The 21,187-nt window shown below is 45.2% G+C and overlaps 1 protein-coding gene across 3 annotated transcripts in view; it reads right to left on the bottom strand.

The window, feature by feature from the left end:
• The window catches only part of CCDC85C (coiled-coil domain containing 85C), a 158,184-nt gene that overhangs the window by 12,375 nt on the left and 124,622 nt on the right, over positions 1–21,187 (bottom strand). For all 3 annotated transcript variants that reach the window (XM_033140121.1, XM_033140104.1, XM_033140112.1), the window contains one exon: positions 13,607–13,711. In XM_033140121.1, coding sequence (XP_032996012.1) covers positions 13,607–13,711 — 105 coding nt within the window. The remainder of the gene's footprint in view (positions 1–13,606; positions 13,712–21,187) is intronic.

The following is a 21,187-nucleotide window of genomic DNA, read 5'->3' as shown; positions in this document are numbered from 1 at the left end:
TATATTTGTAGTGGGGTTGTTCAGAAGTGAGCATGAAACATTAAGGTTAGGCGGCAATCCTGCAAACATTTAGCAGGGAGTAGGTACCATTGAATTCAATGGGGGCTTACTTCTGAGTAGAGGCAGGGATAGGATTGGGCTGTTTGGCACATTTCTGTGCCTGATTTAATCAGCATATGGTCTCCTTAGTTTGGGCCACACAATACAGAACAATAGCTCACACCACTCTGAGTTACCCTTGGTCTGTAGTCACCAGGCGGTTGAGCTGGATGACCCTCAGGGTCCCTTCTGTCTCTACAACTCTATGATCACCATCCATTTTCAAGGTCACACAGGGAACCTGGGACAAATGACTATGAACTGTTCAAACATTTAGAGGTGTGACCTGTTCCCTGAGCTCAATCTCTGTAGATGAGAGCAGTTAATAACGATAAGTGGTTAATGACGATTGTGGCTAATGAGGCACTTAAAAGCCAAAACACTAAAAACCACTCAAGTTTACGGGAGCTCTGTGAGCCGAAACCTCTGTCAGAAAACATTCCAAGCATCCAGCATCTACACTCGCTGTGCCAGTTTTATTGTGATCTTTCCCCCCCTTGTCCTTCCTGACTATCCTATTTCTCCTTCTCTGAAGTGCATTAGTTACTATGGAAACAAACATTGGCATATGCAGCGCTTTGCTGCATCCATCTACCAGTGGCATATAAAAAGTCCGTTTACATACTAGCATGGGAAGTCTGGGTGTGGGGGTAGGTGAGAGAGACATTGAGAGGCCAACTGAGTGGCACAAGAACACTATTTTTAAGAAGAACTAGAGGACACGACCATAAAGAAGGCTGATCGCCGAAGAATTGATGCTTTTGAATTATGGTGCTGGAGGAGACTCTTGAGAGTCCCATGGACTGCAAGAAGATCAAACTTATCCATCCTTAAAGAAATCAGCCCCGAGTGCTCACTAGAAGGACAGATCCTGAAGTTGAGGCTCCAATAATTTGGCCACCTCATGAGAAGAGAAGACTCCCTGGAAATGACCCTGATGTTGGGAAAGATGGAGGGCACAAGGAGAAGGGGATGACAGAGGATGAGATGGTTGGACAGTGTTCTCGAAGCTACTAACATGAGTTTGGCCAAACTGTGGGAGGCAGTGAAGGATAGGCGTGCCTGGCATGCTCTGGTCCATGGGGTCACGAAGAGTCGGACATGACTAAACGACTAAACAACAACAAAGAGGACACGGCAGTTTATTCACCTTGCTGCACTACAACCACCACCCACATTTTGGTACCCAAAAGCAGCCCACAACTTCCACTAGGTTCCAGGCAACCAGCTCACACCACTTTGCCTCCACAATTAAACATTCAGTAAAATGCAAAACTTTTATATGCTTTGGCCACCTCATGAGAAGAGAAGACTCCCTGGAAAAGACACTGATGTTGGAAAAGATGGAGGGCACAAGGAGAAGGGGACGACAGAGGATGAGATGGTTGGACAGTGTTCTCGAAGCGACTGGCATGAGTTTGGCCAAACTGCGGGAGGCAGTGGAGGATAGGGATGCCTGGTGTGCTCTAGTCCATGGGGTCACGAAGAGTCGGACATGACTGAACGACTGAACAACAACAAAATGCAAAACAAACTCAGGGGACCTAATCTCCCCAGGGATATTCTCCTCTCTTGAGCTTTCAGTCTTAGTGCTAAAAAAGCAGGAATCTGTACTCCAGTCTTCCACGACTTAGTATCTCTACTACAACACCCATCACCCCTGACAACTGGTCACCCATGATTGACAGGGGCTGCTGGGAGTTGGAGTTCAACAACAAAGGCTGTCCCTAGCCTCTTCCCACCCCCTTATAGATGCATAAGGAAAAATAGAGAGAGAAACACACAATAAGAAGTAAAACCTGCTCCTTGTTTCCACTGTTCTTGTCAATGAGTGCACAAGGCATTTGCATGATGAATATATCTAGAAAGCATTTATTAAACAGGTCCAAATTACACATATTATGCTACTTGTGTTCGGATCTTTGTTAACTTTGATTTACAGTGCCACCTCCTCCAAGGTTTGCCTTCCCAAGCTACTATAACATTTCCAGCTATGGAAATACAACTTTTTGAGGTACAACAATGTGAAAAAGAAGCCACGAAGCTTCCCTACCTCACAAGGTCGTTGTGGGGATAAGATGAGACAGGGGAGAGCTCCCTGGAGCAAAGGTGGCATATAGATATAATAAATAATAATGATTTCCTGGATATAGGATTTGATTTGCAGAATCTGGATTCTTGAGCAACAGGGCAAAGAAGAGAAGGACACCAGATATTTGGAGGGAGGTAAAGGGTCACTTCGGGACGCGGGTGGCGCTGTGGGTTAAACCACAGAGCCTAGGGCTTGCTGATCAGAAGGTCGGCGGTTCGAATCCCCGCGACGGGGTGAGCTCCCGTTGCTCGGTCCCAGCTCCTGCCCACTTAGCAGTTCAAAAGCACATCAAAAGTGCAAGTAGATAAATAGGTACCACTCTGGCGGGAAGGTAAACGGCGTTTCCGTGCGCTGCTCTGGTTTGCCAGAAGCGGCTTTGTCATGCTAGCCACATGACCCGGAAACTGTACGCCGGCTCCCTCGGCCAGTAACGCGAGATGAGCGCCACAACCCCAGAGTTGGACACGACTGGACCTAATGGTCAGGGGTCCCTTTACTTTTTAAAGGGTCACTTCTGTGAAAGTCTTTGAAACTAGAGGCTTATCAAGCTTGGTTTGGAGGCTAGTCAATACCTTTTTTATTCTGCAAGGCCTCTGACCAAATCTAAGGTGGCACCCACTGTTCAGCTGTGACTGTGTTGGGATTTTAGTTCCACTGCTTTTATTTTCACTGTCATTTTTGGGGTGAAAAAAAACTTACAATTTAAACGTAAGTTGAAACCAAACAGATGTGGTCTGCTTTAAAGACCCCCTGCCGAAGACCGAAAATAAGTAAGAATGAACTTATTTAAAAAATGCCCTGTGTCCTTAAAAGGTAAATATACTTCAAAAAAATGAGCCAGGAACTAGATTAGGCTGTGGAGGAAGGGGGAACAACCCCAAAAGCGGGCATTTATGGGGATAATTCCAACTTTTCACATTCGTGCCTGACTCACGCATCACATCAGTAGAAAGAGGGGGAGGCACGGCTGCAAACCAAACATCTCTTTAGCTTAAATTGCAGGATGATTCATTCAGAAATGTGAGGAGAAATCACACCATTCAGTTCTAACAGGCTGTCATTGCTGCTTGGCGAGAAGTATTTTGGCGAGAACATGCTAAAAGGTGGGGGGGAGGAAAAGGAGGGGAGCATGCTTCTTCTCATCCTTACCCACCTCCCCTCTCAGGTTTTTCTTTTCCAGGAAGGGTGTGAGTTTTTCACTGTATTTTTTTTTTGGGGGGGGGGAATAAAAGATTTCCCAACTGGGGAAGGAACTTAACTGTGAATGGCAACAGATACACAAAAGTCGCCACGCATAGAGAGAAATATCCTTCTTCCTCAGAAACACCCCCCCCAAGGGGGTGTGAGAGATGAAAATGTGCAGGTGGGTGCCTGGGCAGAGGGTGGGGTGTCAGCAGCGGCAATCTGGAAATGTAGAGGAAGGTTGACGGCCTCGGTCAGGATAAGGCTGCCCATGTAATTCCATGGAAATAATGGGCGTCTATAATAAAAACCTGCCCCTTTTGGCACAGTTAGGGCACACCATCTTTATATGGGTGGCTGGGGGGTGGCGTGCGAGGGAAGATTAATGAAGGGGCCCATATGGCTGCAGCTCAACGTCCCAGCAGGCAGCGTTTCCCCCTCCCTCCCGGGCCCAGCTGTCTCCCTTCCGCTAAGGAAAAAAAGCAGGAAGACACTCCAAAGAGATGGGTTGTGAAAGGTTGAGAAACGCTGAGGTTTCAAGGAGGCTGAGTGGAAACAAGCTCTTCAGTCTCCTGTGAGAGTGGGGAAAGGAAGACTGCGGCATGTATGCAAATATCCATTCATTCATTGCATTTATATCCCACTTATTTCCCCAAGGAGTTCAAGGCGGCAGGCATAGTTCCCCCCCTCCCTCGTTGAGGTAGGTTAGGTTGAGAGGCAGTGATTGGCCCCAGGGGGCTTCAAAGCCGAATGCGGATTTGCACCCTGGTCTCCTGGGACGCGGGTGGTGCTGGGGGTTAAACCACAGAGCCTAGGGCTTGCCGGTCAGAAGGTTGGCGGTTCGAATCCCCGCAACAGGGTGAGCTCCCGTTGCTCGGTCCCAGCTCCTGCCCACCTAGCAGTTCGAAAGCACGTCAAAGTGCAAGTAGATAAATAGGGACCGCTCTGGCGGGAAGGTAAACGGCGTTTCCGTGCGCTGCTCTGGTTCGCCATTAGCAGCTTAGTCATGCTGGCCACATGATCCGGAAGCTGTATGCCGGCTCCCTCGGCCAATAAAGCGAGATGAGCGCCGCAACCCCAGAGTCAGCCACGACTGGACCTAATGGCCAGGGGTCCCTTTACCCTTTATTCCCAGTTCCTAGGCCAACATTCTTAACCACTACAGCACACAATACCCAGAGTGAGCTTGAGGCAATAAACTTATTAAATCCAAATGGGTGAGAAACACGGGGGTATCAAAGGACTGCTTCACACATATTTTTTCTGGGTTATAAAAGAGCAAGGGAGGTATTCATGGTGAGTTCTAGCACCTCTTTTTCTAGAAAAACAGAGAACTATTAAAAAAAAAACTATTTTTTTAAAGCAATAATTGTAGTTATATTGCCCCGGCCTAGGGGGATTAATTAGGAACCCAAAGGGCAGACACTCATTGGTGGCACAAGGAAGTACATGAGCAAAAATCTGCTGTCTTGACATACCCAGCCTCACTCTGAGTGCACGTAAGATTTCTTCTGAGTTTTTTTCTCTACGATCATGAGGTCTAGAAACACTTGCTGTGTTTTTGGAATGAAAAGCAAGATTCCCAGGAAACCACTGCATTCTCGGGCTCAGTCCATATTCCATCTTCCGCAGTGGGGCACACACGCCAATGCAAGAAGCGAGCCTTTCTTCTACTTCACAAAGGACGGCCACATCAATCGTATCATGTTGCATTTTCTTGCCCACTTTTCAGAGAGCCATCATCAGCACCACTAATGGTAAGAGCTGCTAGATGGTGTCCCAGCCTCTCTCTGGAGCTTGTGTCCCCTCCCTTGCCGGGAGGCATTTAAGCAGAGGGTGGACAGCCATCAGCCCAGGATGATGTGAAGGCAAGCTTCCTGCAGCGAACTGGGGTGGGGTTAGATGGCCTCTGAGGTCCTTTACAACTTTCACATTCTGTGATTATAATGCATACTATTATTTGCCAAAGTCTAGCTTTTAAATCCAGCCTTATAATCCTACATTATACACCATGGGTAGGCAAACTAAGGCTCGGGGGGGGGGCAGATCTGGCCCAATCGCCTTCTAAATCCAGCCCGCGGACAGTTCGGGAATCAGTGTGTTTTTACATGAGTAGAATGTGTGCTTTTATTTAAAATGCATCTCTGGTTTATTTGTGGGGCATAGGAATTCGTTCATTTTTTCCCTTCAAAATATAGTCCGGCCCCCCACAAGGTCTGAGGGACAGTGAACTGGCCCCCTGCTGAAAAGGTTTGCTGACCCTGGGTATACAGGATGCACCAAAATATCAGTTGGTCATCAGATTGCCCAGCCTATCCATTTACCAGTTGTGACATTTAATTTTTGGGTGCCCAGTATTCAGATGCACTGCGGGCAACAAATTTAAAACATAAACCCCCACAACCCCAGCTTCTCTCTCTCCCCCCCCCCCCTCTCTCTCGTATATTTAAATAGCAGTGCTTTCCTAGTTCAAGCTGGGATGAATTTTCCTGCTGCCAAAAAAAAACAGAATGTCTTGCCACAGGGCACAAGCTGGGAAACACAATTTTATTTTATTTTTTTTGCAGCGAGGGGAGGAAAGGTCAGGGGAGGAACTGTATGGGTCCTTCGAAACTCGGGTAAGGCCTTTGACGCATGGTATTAGCAAGGAAAAACAAAAACAATTTTCTTCCTCCAGCTGAGATGGACTTTATTGCAGATGCTAATCTCCTTCATCGGTTATTTAATTTGCCTCTCATTAGACATACTGAGCAGCCGGCCATGTAAACATTCAAATCTATGAATTAACCATGGGGCTTGACCACAAGCCAAGCCAAGCCCCCTTCCATCTGCCTGCACAGCTCAGACACCAACTTGTCAGACACAACAGCGTATCTTCAGGGCCTTGGCAACGTTCGGTGAAATCTACTTAATCCACAAAAAAGGCTTACATGCCCCCTTTGATTAATAACCCTCCTTGAAACAGGGGGAAGGGCTTTAGCTCAGTGGGGGAGCATCTGCCTTGCATGCAGAAAGTCGTAGGTTCAATCCCTGGCATCTCCAGGTAGGTCTGGGAGAGAGACTCCTGCCTGAAATTCTGGAGACCTGCTGCCAGTCAGTGTAGACAATGCTGAGTTAGATGGACCATTTATCTGACTCAGCAGAAGGCAGCTTCCAATGTCCATATTCTCATTGAACACAGAGACATGCAATGCATGCATACTGTTTATTGTTATGTGGCCTTATGGATGTTTTCCAGAAGGACATTCAGAAATAAGCACATATGCAGAGGACTTGCTACGCACAGGCATATGCGATGGTCCCAGATGTTAATTTTGAAATAGTTGTTCTGGGCTTACCACCAGCTAGTGGACACAGAGGTCCTACTTCTCAGTTGTGAAGACTCACTGTCTTAATTTAATTGTAGAGGGAAATTTCCTCCACATGTGATCTAACACACACAGTTGTTGTTTTTTAACCAGGAGGGCTGTATCTTACCTCCGCTGTCTGAGACAGTATACCTCTGAATCGAAAGTCTCCAGGCACATTTTGTGACTGGCACGGGTGCAATTGCAACCACGTGCAGATCTCTGGATGCCAGGTTGGCGACTGACATCTCCATCTGGCTGGCCCCTCCAGCTTTCTCAAGAAGGCGAGCAGAAGAGCTTTTTTTTGCATTTACTCCAAGGAGTAAATAGTTTACCCAGTTCCTCTCAGTTAATCCTTACAACAACCCTGTGAGGTAGGTTACGAGGCTGCGACTGACTCCAAGGTCACACAGTGAATTTCATGACTGAGTGAGGATTTGAACCCTGATCTCTCAGGTCCTGGTCCAACACTCTAACACAAGGGTCAGCAACCTTTTTCAGCCGTGGGCTGGTCCACTGTCCCTCAGACCATGTGGTGGGCCGGACTATATTTTGGGAAAAAATATGAACGCATTCCTATGCCCCACAAATAACCCAGAGATGCATTTTAAATAAAAGTACACATTCTACTCATGTAAAAACACGCTGATTCCTGGACCGTCCGTGGGCTGGATTGAGAAGGCGATTGGGCCGCATCCGGCCCATGGGCCTTAGGTTGTCTACCCCTGCTCTAACCACTACACCACACTGGCTTCCTAGAGTACTTCTGCTGTGGGGCAGCTATATAAATCAAGTAGGTATATATACATGTGGGGAAAGCAAAGGAAAATGTCACTTAGAAGAAGCACTGAAATATTTTCCTTGAAGCTCAAATCTATTTTACTGGATATTTTAATGTGTTTGAGATTCTTTTTCTTTAAAATATAAAGCAGTATAGAAATGAAATGAATAATAGTAACAACAACAACAATAATAAAGTTCATGGGGGGGGGACCTAAACATATTGTGGTGACCGTAACTTAGGTTCAAGGTGCCGTTTGGTGATCAGTTTATATACAGTGCTACCTCTGTATATAATGCGGGTGGTGCTGTGGTCTAAACCACTGAACCTCTTGGGCTTGCTGATCGGAAGGTCAGCAGTTCGAGTCCCCGCGATGGGGTGAGCTCCCGTTTCTTGGTCCCTGCTCCTGCCCACCTACCGGTAGCAGTTTGAAAGCACATCAAAGTGCAAGTAGATAAATAGGTACCACTCCAGCGGGAAGGTAAACGGTGTTTCCGTGCACTGCTCTGGTTCGCCAGAAGCGGCTTAGTCATGCTGGCCACATGACTCGAAAGCTGTCTGTGGACAAACGCCAGCTCCCTCGGCCTATAGAGCGAGATGAGCCGGCCTATAGAGCGAGATGAGCATTGAGCATGCAACCCCAGAGTCCTCCATGACTGGACCTAACGGTCAGGGATACCTTTACCTTTACCTACCTCGGTTTTCGAACATCTCAGAAGTTGAACGTTTTGGTTTTCTAATGCCGAAAACCCGAAAGTAACTGCTTTGGTTTTCGAACGCTTTTTGGAAGCCAAACGTGCCACACGGCTTCCATATTGAGTTTTCCGGACGTAAATGCTTCCGGAAATGCATGCTTCGGAACGGATTACGTTCGAAAACCGAGGCACCACTGCTTCTGAGTTTCTAATACTGCTCTGAATACCAGTTGTGGAAGTTGTAGGAGGGGAGGGGGCTATTGTGTTTGGCTCCTGCTTACTGGGGTCCCTTCGAACTTTAAAATTTTATGCTTCTATGGCCCAGAGCTGGCCACAGTGAGAACAGTATGCCGGACTAGATGGGCCACTATCCTGATGCAGCAGGTTCTTATTACCGTATGTTCTTAGGACCATCTTATGACAACCTCCACTGTTCACAATTCCCTGCCCTCTTTGAATATTGCACAATAGCCAAAGCATAAGGTTTCGCTTTCTTCAGCAGCCCGCAATGTTTCTGCTCCGTTGCTTTTTTTAATACCCAATCAGAAGTGTAGAAGCATCCCTCTTGGCTGAATACTGCTCCTGTCTCTACCCACAAATCCATTTCCCCCTCTTGTATTGTCCATGTGTTAAAAGGGCTGCCTCAGATTTCATCCTTTGTTCGGCAGCCTCATGGCGCGGTCGGCCTCTCCTTCCCTTCGGCTGTGCTCTTTTGCCATTGTCTCCTCCCTTTCCTTGCAAAGTTGTACTGCCATTCATTAGTCACCTGCTGCCACTGGGCACCGCTGAGCTCTGTGAGCTAAATTATCTAATTCAAAGATCCCCTCAAAGCCAAGGTAGTTGGGGAAAGTGAGCACAGGTATGGCAAAACACAGAATGCTCCAACAGGCGGTATAGACAAATGCAAAAATAAATAATATTTTGTGCAGGGACAGCCCAAGGGGTGCTAGGGGTGGGGAGGGGGGGTGGGGAGAGGCGTCGTTGTCTCTCTTTCTTCTTGCAGCGACAGTAAATTAAACAGCTAAATTGAATAGCGGACATTTTGATATCTTTTACCAGTAGGGCTGCTCAGGAGCAATTCAGCAGCGAATGCCCGAAGCAACTGTCTTTCCAAGTTGCATTCCACAGAAGGCAGCCTTATAAAATCACAGAATTGTAGAGTTGGAAGTGACCAGGAGAGTTATCTTCTAGTCCAACCCCCTGCAATGCAGGAAACTTTTGCCCAACATGGGGCTCGAACCCACAACCCTGAGATTAAGAATCTCACGCTTTACTGACTGAGCTATCTCGCAGGTGCCTTAAGGCTGTCCAAGTTGCATTCTACACAAGGCCGTCCTAAAGGGAGTATATTCCACATGGGCGTGTCTGCTGAGCAACATCTCAGGCAGATGGGGGACCTTATCTTAGCCCTACAGGACTGTAAGATCACTTTCAGTTCTGGAACCGGGCTCAGAACGCTTTTAATTCTTACTGCATGTCTTTTGGACCCGGCTCTGGTTGGTAGCTACCGAGCCTGAAATCTGCGCACCCTTGCTATATAACAGAATGAAGAAAGAGCAGGATGGTTATTTAGCAACTGAGTGGCCATTTGTTTATGCCTGGTTATTTATTAGGATGGCACTGCTGAGACTTGGCAACAGGAGAATTCAAAGACGGAAGTTCCATTGTTTGTTTATTTATTTATTTGCAGAAGTAGTTTTTGATCCAACATATCTCCTTACAAAAAAAGAAAAGAAAAATAAATAAGAGGCTTGTGAGCAGATCCACAGCGTAATGAGTAGTTTTGTTTCCTACAGCATCCTGTTTGCAGGGATTGGACACCCACCTGCTACTTTCCTGATGGTGTGAGAGGCTCATTTGTATGGTAATGCTTTCAATTTGGTTTTTCAGTTCTGCAAGAAAAATGGTCCCCTCCCATAGCCTTTTAAAGACTGATCATTTCCCCTCTCCAGGAGTTTCATTATCTCTTATGATTTGGAGAATGGCTTCCTTAAAATGACTTTATTACGTTCACCAGCAGAGGCCTATATATCATGTTAGCTCCCTAAGACTACAAAGGAGATATGAGCTCTTGCAAGACTGTGAGTCGAGGCTCATCTCAACTATTTTATTAGGTTACCTATTTTCTTCTTATATATCACCTGTCATCGAAAGGCAACTTCAGATATACTTGAGTGAGGAAGTGTCATATGGTTTTATCTTGTTAAGGAGTAAGGCTGGAGCTATGGGCTAGTATCATTAGCAAAGACACTTGAATAATGCAGGTGGGAGTCAAGAGAAAAAAGGAACCTGATAACACTTTAACTGAACTAACGGAACAAAAAACAGAGTATACTTTGAAGAGAAAGCAGCAGAGAATCCCCCCCCCCCCCCGTTTCTTAGTTCAAACTTTGTAAACAGCTGGAAGAAATTCAATCAACCATACAGAGGAAAATCTCCCTCAGCACTGCAGAGCCAATCAGAGCTTGTGTTAGCTCAATGAGCATGCTGCCACTCTGCCTGTTTGTTAAGCACCACCCACCCACCCTCCTTGGCTAGTTGACTTTAACACTAGCAGAATTAACCCTTAAGTTGCACAGTAAGAGATCTTGCTGTTGTGCTTCCGACAAATATCAAGACATCAAGCTTCCAAACAGAGAAGAACACTTTGCCAAGTGGAACAAGCATTTCCTCAGTAGGAAGAATGCTGGGGTAGATATTAACCATGCTCAGGGCCCATTTGCACAACCATCAGAATCACATGGTAAAGATTTGTCTGGCTTGTGCCATTTTAATAGTGCTGGGTATGCATAATTGAATGTTTATCAAATATCAGGATCTACCAGTACGAGAACAGGGGATCTTTGTCTTTCTATACAGCCGCCTTTTTGGGTTAGCTATCAGAACAGTTTGGTGGCACCATGCCAGAAGTGGCTTGCCCAGCAAGGTAGAGCTGCAACAATTTAAGAAGGATGTTGACAAGCTGGAATATGTGCAGAGGAGGGCGACCAAGATGATAAAGGGTCTGGAAACAAAGACTTATGAGGAACGGTTGAAGGAGCTGGGTATGTTTAGCCTGGAAAAGAGGAGACTGAGAGGAGATATGATAGCCATCTTCAAATATTCCAAGGGCTGTCACATGGTGGATGCAGCAAGCTTGTTTTCTCCTGCTCTGGAGGTAGGATTTGAACCAATGGCTTCAAGTTACAAGAAAGGAGACTCCGACTAAACATCAGGAAGAGCTTTCCCACAGTAAGAGCTACTTGGCAGTGGAACAGACTTTATCTGGAGGTGGTGGAAGGATCCTTGGAGGTGTTTAAGCAGAGGTTGGATGGCCATCTGTCATGGATTCCTGAGATTCCTGCATTGCAGTGGGTTGGACTAGATGACCCTTGGGGTCCCTTCCAACCCTACAATTCTATGATTCTATCTCCCACCCACAGAATCACAGCTCTTGGAGTCCAGCTATATGCTATATACTTTATGGCTATATGCTTTTTTAACGTTACGTGAGCCAAGGTAAAAATGAGCAAACAGAGAGGGCAATTGTAATTATAGTTATTTTTGTTATTTGTATGGAGGGGGGAGGGTTATGTTAATTGGTTTCTATCTTACCTGTTACAAAAACTCAACATAACATTCAGGAAAGGGAGGGAGGGAAAGCTCAGGGAGCTGGACTTATAGACTAAGCACAGTTCACGCATGTCTGAGGAGTTTGAGATTCAGAAGAAGATACTTCTTCCCTGTAACGGCAACATCATGTATAAGCCAAACCTCTGAGTTACCTGCAACCCAGCATTCTGATTGGCTAGATCAGCCTTCCCTGACCTGGTGACCTCCAGGCATTTTGGACTCCAACCCCATCAGCCCCAGTTTACTCCTTAAAACTGAAAAGGTCTTAAGTTGCAAAACATTCCTGCTGTGACAGATAAGCAGCACTTGTGTTCTAGCCTTTTTATCATTTCTTAGATCATGTGAAACCGCTCGGTTGACGGGAAGCCCCTGGGAAGTTTCACAGTTAGCACTTGTTATCTACCCGTTTACCAGCAACTTCGTGGAAATGGTCCAAAAGTCCTTGGAAAATATTTGGGAGAGGAACATTTTGAAGCGTATTCGTCTAGGCCACCCATTACATTGTGTCCAGTAGTTCTTGGGAGTCACGGGAAATAAAAGGGAGGGGTCCAGGATAGAACAACGGAAAAGTTTTGCTCTGGAAAAGGGTTCCCTGGGAGGAAGTAAAGGAAGTCATGGAATCATACAAACGGGTTGCCCATTCCAAACCCCTGCAAAATCTTGAGTCAAATAAGCTCACTGACCATGCATTGCCAGTCCAAACAAAAAGAACCGAGGGCGCGAGCAAAAGTTACGTAAATTACGGGAAATGGCATTTTTCTTTTACACAGGGTCAGCCTTTTTATCTTAAGCATGAAATAAATGTGCGTGCACACACAAACACACCAGGTGTCACTGGTTGTCAGCTGAGGGTCAAGCTACACATTACACTTAATGCACCACGTGCCGCAACAACACTTGTTTCTCTTAAATTAATTACAGCTCTGCAGGGTAGCGCTGCTGGTTTTTGTGACTGATTTATTTACCTAGCTATTATTAAGCTGATTTACAGTCCAGGGGTTCCCAAACCGCGGTGCGTGAGCTCCATTTCAGCGGTCTGCAGCGTGCCTGTGGATCTGCAGTTGAGAAGACGGGCGGCGGCATTAAATATTCATACCAATTTTTTATTGTATTTTTATGGCTTCTTTTATTCCTTACATTGCTTTCTATCGTATTACAATCTGAATTCCACGCAATGCAATAAAATGCAATATATAAGGAATAAGAGAAGCGGTTAGAAACACAATTAAAGATTGTGCGTGGCGCATTACAATTGCGACAAGAGGCAGAAAAATTGTTAAGAGCCTCGGCTTTCAGCTTCGTTGGATGTTTGTGAGTTCTAGTGTTATGAGAGAGGGAGAAAATAACTTTTCTCTGCCCACAAATGCATAATTTTAAACATTTCTATCATGTGAGTGTCAGAGGCAGTACGGCAAGTGAGTGAAGTGATCTTGAGCTCCCATCCTGCTTGCAGGTTTCCCCACAGGCATTTGGTTGGCCACTGTGAGAACAGGATGATGGACAAGGTGGGTCACTGGCCTGATCCAGTAGGGCTTGTCTTATGTTCTTATTCATAGCCAGCACTGGTTTCTCATGACTCCCATGAAAACAGAACAAGAGGACACAGAGTGTACACATGCCAGAATCAAACACTTGATTTTGATTCCTGCTTTCCAGCGTTTGCAGAATGCTGGAATCAATTCAGCCAGCCTGCCAGATGTTTGCATTCATGGGTCAGGCTCCCGTCTCCCTCTCTCCCCTAATTTACGATTGCCATCAGCGTAATTACACCAGGTAGATAGCAATGTGTGCATCTTACATTCTGCATGGCGTCCTGATACTGCGGCAGTGACGACAGCTGCGACTCGGAATGGTACGGGGATAACCCTTTCCTCAGAGTCCTCAGATCCCCAGAGCTTGATTGCTGCAAGAGAGAGATAGAGAAAGAGGGAGAGAAGGACATCTATTTAATCCAAAGTAAGACAACGAGACTTTATTCTACTTTATTCTACTTTCGATTCCTTATTTGGTTCCTACCCTCACCTCTCCATTTCATCTGGCTCAGCTGTAAACACCACACGACAAGAAAAATCTAGTTTAAAGGCATGCTGTTAGAAGTGAAATGGAATATTGCTTGGATCCAAACTGCCACTGGATGGAGGCTGGATTAGCTCCCCCCTCCCAGTTCAGCTAGCTTCCCAGCTGCAAAAGCAGGGACGAGGGAAAACCCTCAAATAAGCCGAACTGAGGGTGATGTGGGGGTGGGCCTGAGCAGGCCTGAGGCCTCATTCATACAACTGCCATAGCTTCCCTCAAAGGGAGCTATAGTTTGTTGACGGTGCTGAGAGTTGTCAGGAGGCCCCTATTCCCTTCACAGAACTACCATTCCCTAAGTTCCCTGTGAAGAGGGGTTCAATGTTGAACGACTCTGGGAACTGTAGCTCTGTGAAGTTCGTATGTTATGATTTGGGAACGATATAAAGTATATAAAAGTATGTGTGTCTTTATGGCATCCTCTTTAATAATAGCGAAAAAACAGAAAGACAGTCACAGGATATAATAACCAAGGGAAAAAGTATAAAATACTCAGCCGCGACAATCCCTGAAACGAGATGGAGATGTAGTAAAGATATAACCCAAACTTAACTAAACGCAACTCCAAAAAAGGAAGAAACAAGGAAGAAACGAGGAAGAGCCGGCATCTCGTTAGGGTTTTTGTTATGAGGGTTTTCATTTGAGTTGTATATATTTTTGTCTAATTCCACTTAGTTGTTTAGGGGCCCTCACCCCAATTTTTTGGAGTTGCGTTTAGTTAAGTTTGGGTTATATCTTTATCCTCTTTAATAAAACAATAAACAATTGGGGGAATTCAATTGTGAGGACTATGTTTCTGAAAGCCTGCATTTGTGTCCTTATTTTATGACTACCACTCAATTAAAAGTAAGTGCTTTTTAAATATTGACTAATCATTCACTGAATATCATGCAATTGCGCTGGTGAAATGGTTTTTTGGGGGGATAAGTGCATGACACACACACACACGAGAGAGAGAGAGAGAGAGACAGACAGACAGACAGACAGACAGACAGACAGAATGAATATGCTACATATCAGACAAACAGATTTGGTACAATGTTGGTTCCCTACAAACTGTAGTTTGCAAATAAGGAACCAACTCTGGGAACGGCACCTCTCTCCCAATCCTTCCTCCCACATGGATTACCCTCTACTCTCCTTAACCATAGTTTAGCATTATGTAACCAGATTCTCCATTAGTCAGAGTTTACAAACCCAGGTCACTTCTAACTTGCAGTCTAGTGAATCGTTTTGGAAAACGTGTTGCTGCAGCAGTGTTGAAGCTAAGCAGCTGCAAACCTGAAAGGAAGGCCATTGGGAGTTCCAGGTAAGACTGGCATTTGCAAATAATAAATAAACATTTATTTAAGGGAAAAGATGGAAACTGGAAAAGATCTAAATTGTGCTTGAGGTTATGAAGGAAGTGGGAAAGTGTGCATTTCCCAACAAACAGTGGACCGTTTGCTCATCTGTGAGATGTCTGTGGTTTGTTGAAGAACCCATTGTTAGAACAAACCATGGCTTGCTGCTATGTTTGAACACAGGCACTGTGTCCCTACCCAACAAGAAGGATCCTTGGAAGCCCTCCCTGTATGGTGCCCTCCATGCTAGCCCTGGCTTTGCAAAACTCATTTTCTTGGGTAAGATAACTAACTTTGAAAAGGCTGCTAAAAACCTTTATTCAGGAACATTTTTTTAAAATGTCTTGTATTTATAGTTTCTAAAATCCCATTGACTGCAAGAAGAACAAACCTATCCATTCTTAAGGAAATCAGCCCTGAGTGCTGCTCACTGGAAGGACAGATCCTGAAGCTGAGGCTCCAATACTTTGGCCACCTCATGAGAAGAGAAGAGAAGAGAAGAGAAGAGAAGAGAAGAGAAGAGAAGAGAAGACTCCATGGAAAAGACTGAGGGAAAGATTGAGGGCCCAAGGAGAAGGAGACGACAGCAGATGAGATGGTTGGACAGTGTTCTCGAAGCTACTAACATGAGTTTGACTAAACTGCGGGAGGCAGTGGAAGACAGGAGTGCCTGGCGTGCTCTGGTCCATGGGGTCCCGAAGAGTCAGACACGACTAAACGACTAAACAACAAATTTATAGTTTCACTTTCTTTGAGCAACTTTTGGCTGCATTCAACTGCCTGTTTGTATGCTTTATTTTAAAAAAATTGACAATTTTTGAGATAAAATACAATAAGAATCAAACTAGTCTACAGAACAAGAATATTAAAAAACAAACAAATTGGGGGAAAGCTAGAGAAAGAGAGAGAGAGAATACATGTGAGGCCCTTTACCATGTTTATATCAAATCTATCCTGTCATTTATCCACATACAGAGAGGTAGAGTCACCCTGGGAGCCTACTTCTTCTCCCAGACTCTCACCCTGGGAGACCCTTTCTACCCTGCCTTTCATACAACAGGGGCTTCCCTCCTCCGAGTGTCCCCCTCCTGTTTGTGTCTTCCTCAGTCCAAGGTAAAGGACTTCTTTATCCCCTGCACCTACCCACCCCAAAGCTTTTAAAAAATGTTTCCAATACAAAATAGTATTGGAAAACTAGAGAAAACAAGAGAAAGAGACAAAGAGACAAAGAGAACAAACAGAACAGAGTCAAAAAGGTAAAAGTATCTCTGTTACCAGGTACGGTTCCAGCACTCAGTCCTTGTATGTTTGTTTGTTTGTGTGCATGCATGCATTATAATGCTATATGCTATTAAGTGTCAGAACGTTAGAAACCAGACAATCAACAAAATAGAAATGCTTCAGATTTATCAAATATACACTCTTGGATGGAAACAATACAATTTTATTAGCATGAACTGTGTTCATTAACTTTTTTGGTTTTCAAAGGCCATCCAGTAGTGCATTGTCCTCTGTTCTGAGGCTACAAAAACATGACCTTTCCAGTTTCCTTATGCTCCATTAAAGCTTTTGAGTTGCATCTGGTGCTGCAATGATATTTTTCCAGTTCGAAAGAACTGGAAGGAGGAGGGGCCATTGCGGCAACAAAATTTGATGGAAGGCCACAAAAACAAGCCTAGCAGTGCATACAATAAGAATCCAGGTGTTTCGAGGGTTTGACTGCAACCAACACCTTCTGCGTTAAGTAGTTTTCTTCCCACCAATATGCCAGATCTTAAGAGCTAGCAGTGTGTCGGAGGTCATTGGAATCCGCGGATTAAAGCAGGGGTCAGCAACCGTTTTCAGCTGTGGGCCGGTCCTCTGTCCCTCAGACCATGTAGTGGGTCTGACCATTTTTTTTTGGGGGGGAATGAAATTCCTATGCCCCACAAATAACCCAGAGATGGATTTTAAATAAAAGCACACATTCTACTCATGTAAAAACACCAGGCAGACCCCACAAATAACCCAGAGATGGATTTTAAATAAAAGGACACATTCTACTCATGTAAAAGCACACTGATTCCCGGACTGTCCGTGGGCCAGATTTAGAAGGTGATTGGGCCGCATCCACCCCACGGGCCTTAGGTTGTCTAACCCTGGACTAAAGCATATGGAGGATCCCATATGTAAAATTTGTCATGGGAGAACCATCTTATGAATCCATCATGACATGAGTTTGCAACAGGCAAACGGAAGGCTCTCTTTCTTGTCCTGACCACAGGAAGCGAGCTAACTCCTTACAATAACCAACTAAAGGATGGAAATATATATGTTTATATGTTACATGTTGTCTGTTATGTGTGTTATCTGTTAAGTGTATATGAGTCTGTTCCTTGTGTCTCTGTCATTTTGTTTTCCTTATGTAATTTCAGTGAGCTTAAAAGGGCCAGAGAGAAAACCAATAATACCTAATTACAAAAAAAAAAAAAATCCAGTCTGAGTGCCTGTATGTTAGGGATCTTTGTTTCGCTTGAAGTAAATAAGAGATGTACTCAAGGTTCAGAAATGTTTAAGGGGTTTGTTTTTAAAATTGGCCACAACATCCACAGACTGCCTTTCTTAAGTGTGCATAGTTTAAAACTGCAAGCTTGCTTCAAATTTTTAGTTTAAAGAAACCATGTTGGACCTGATCAACTTAAACATGGAATGTTTTTAACACTCGATTGGGAGCCGCCCAGAGTGGCTGGGGAAACTCAGCCAGATGGGCGGGATATAAATAATATAAATAATAAATTTATTATTATTATTATTATTATTATTATTATTATTATTAGCCTGCACTTTCCCCTTCTGAAAATGCACTTCAGAGTCCAGCCATCTGAGGCAAGAGGCTCAAAATGATTTTGAAGTGTCAGAAAATGGTACACAATCATTTGAGCTGTGTGAGAGACTGCATAGGCCCTTGCATATCTGCTGTCAGGCACGTTGATAGAGAAGCTGAACAGCACAGCGGGGAGTTGCGTTCCTCGATTGATCACCCCATTTGGTTTCAAGGCAGAAGTAAAGCAACAAAATCCCCAAAACCACATCACAAAAACAGCTGACCAGGGTTGGGAAGAGGTACAAGTCTCTCCTTACACTGTTCCAGCCCTATCTCACCCCTTTTGGGGAACTTACACTGGCTTAAGTTCCACTGGCTGGGCCCCAGGTGAGCTGGCAGAGCCCGGCTTACACCAGCGTAGGCCTGGCTGAGCTCCTGCTCAGCTGGGAAAGCCCAAGATAATGCCAAACTCTCTCGTCCTGGTGTATCTTGGGTTCGAATTTCATTGCAAACCTACATTTCCTATGGTTCCTTCGCTGTCTCCCTTCTGGTCACTGCTCAAGTCTCTCATCTAAACACACCTTACAGGGACTTGACAAGGATAAAAACTGAATAATGTCACACACACTGTCCAGAACTCCTTGGAGAGAAAGGTAGGGTACACATGTGACTAACACGTTTTCGTCAGAGAGGCAAAAAGAGATGCTCAACTAACCCCAGGATGAGCCTTCTAGGATGAGCAGGCAGGATTTTATTACAAACCAGGTAGAGATGTACAGCAAGAGGATGATGATGATGATCATCATCATCATCATCATCATCATCATTTGTTACTTATACCCTGCCCATCTGGCCGGACCTCCCCAGCCACTCTGGGCGGCTCCCAACAGAATATTACCGTAAAAACACAATAAAACATCAAACATTAAAAACGTCCCTAAACAGGGCTGCCTTCAGATGTCTTCTAAATGTCATTTGATGGGAGGGCGTTCCACAGGGTGGGCGCCACTACCGAGAAGGTCCTCTGCCTGGTTCCACCCACAGAATATTTAGCACTGCAAACAAATTTTAAGTAGGGTCCTGTGCAGTATGGAGTGCTCCTGTTCAGGGCTCCAAGCAGGCAGACAGTTATTCCCTATTAAAAGATGCCCCATTCCATCCCCACCCATCTTTCTCAGAGAGTTTTCCCCAACAGACACTCAGCATTGTGTACTCACTGAGCATACCACCTCCTCCCAGTCTGCTGCTGCTGCTTCTCCCTCTGATCACTCATTGTCTTCCCACCACACCACTCCCCTGGCTGTGAGCTTTCTTCCCCATGGGGTTTCCTTGACAGTTCCCCAGCTGGTGCCTCCCTCAACTCCTCTGCTTCCAGCCAGTCCATTACATTAATGTTAATTTTCATTAAATTGTATTTTTTTTTAAAAAAAAAATCCTTATTTCTTATATGTTCTTGAATTACATTGTTTCTCTATTCGCACCTATCTGTGCTTCCTGTGAGCTTTGGCTGTGTTCTAGCCTGCTCTCAGCTACTGCCTTATCAGCTTCTCCGTCAACATCAGGAAGAACCGAAGTCTACAGCTGCTGGCTCTCCCCTGCCTGACTAACATCTAAGCCTGTTCCTGGCTGCTTTCTGCAGTTGGCTGCAAACCTTCGCTTGGAGCTGGCTCATTCCTGACACCCATCCTAGTTATAGCCACAAGAGGGTATAGCCACATGGGGTAAAAAGGCTCGTTGCATTCCATGGGGTGGAGCATCACAACTGCCCTTGAGGGATACAGCTGTGTCAGAGGCAAGTGCCCAGCATGAGTCGCCACAGCTGGAATGCTGAGAAGATGTGGGGAAAGCACTGTAGTTCACCGGTAGAGAATCTGCCTTGTATGCAAAATGTTACAAGTTCAATTCTTAGCATCTCCAGGTGGCAATAGGAAAACCTCCCTTGTCTAAAATCCTGGAGTCTCGTTGCCAGTCAGTGTTGACAACACTGACCCACAAAGACCAATAGCCTGACTTGGTGCAAGGTAGCTACCCATGTCCTCGCTGAATGCCATGCTCCAGCTCTCAAAGTTTTCAGGCAAATGTCTCTTTTTGTTCAGGGGGGGGGGGAATCCCTTTTCTTCATTGCAATATAGCCCCATTAGCGGTAATTCTAAACAGCTCGGCTGGTTTGGTTCATTTCGGAAACTGCAAATGCAATTTGAGACCAGCTAAATCAGGTCTTTGCAACCCCACAGGGTCACATCATTAATACCGCCACTGTGCACATTTCATGAACAATATGCTTCACTTTTCAACCAAATCTAATAAGATATTACAACAGCCATAAGAAGGATAAAGCATTTTAATTACCCCTGTAAAATCCTCCTTGCATGTTCCTCGGATGCTTATAAACACTTACCCATTGAGGCAGGCTTCATTACCAAGTTTAAAAAGATTACAGAGGAAAAGAAAAACCCAAATTGCTCATTAACGGGACTAGGACGAATAACACGTCAAGAGAAGACAGCGTAATTCCACTTAAACCCTTTTTTAAGGAATAAAAAAGAGAAAATAATTGTGTGCGCTTCGACAGTTTGTTCACAAATAAAGAAGAGCTACTGTTATTATTCTTCCTACTTTTCATTAGCAGAGATTACTCTTAAATCCAGTGTTGCAAACAATTATTTAAAGGTGTGGGGTCACCCAGTACTGATGTTCCCTAATCCCTTCCCATTTTAAGTACTTTGATGAGGGATGTCAAAATCTAGGCACCCTGCCACCAGCAGTGCTTAAAAAGAGCTGGGCTGAGTCATTCTGCTGCCTTATACAAAGGACAAGATGGCACCCACACAACGTTCCACCCCATGTAAAGGACCAGCAGCTGAATCTTCATCAACAGGACTATGTCCTCTTCTACACTTGAAACCAACAGGCCCTAGTTCAGTGACACACACACAAAGATGTCTGGCCTCAACTGTGTCTGGACATGCCCTCCTCTGGTCTTGAGGGGTCTTCCACCTCACCCAGATATCTGAAAGACCAACTCCTTCCCTACAGACCCTCTCGAATTTTAAGACTGACGAACAGGGGCCTTCTTGGTAATTCCTCCAGAGGATTTGGGGATGGGGGGGGGGCTGGCCCAGGAGCAGACATTCCCTGTGGCAGCTCCTAGGTTGTGGAA

The sequence above is a fragment of the Lacerta agilis genome, chromosome 1 (genome assembly GCF_009819535.1).
Source record: "Lacerta agilis isolate rLacAgi1 chromosome 1, rLacAgi1.pri, whole genome shotgun sequence".
Lineage (NCBI taxonomy): Eukaryota > Metazoa > Chordata > Lepidosauria > Squamata > Lacertidae > Lacerta > Lacerta agilis.
Note: the sequence above shows the minus strand (reverse complement) of the source record. Positions and strands in the feature narration are given on the sequence as shown.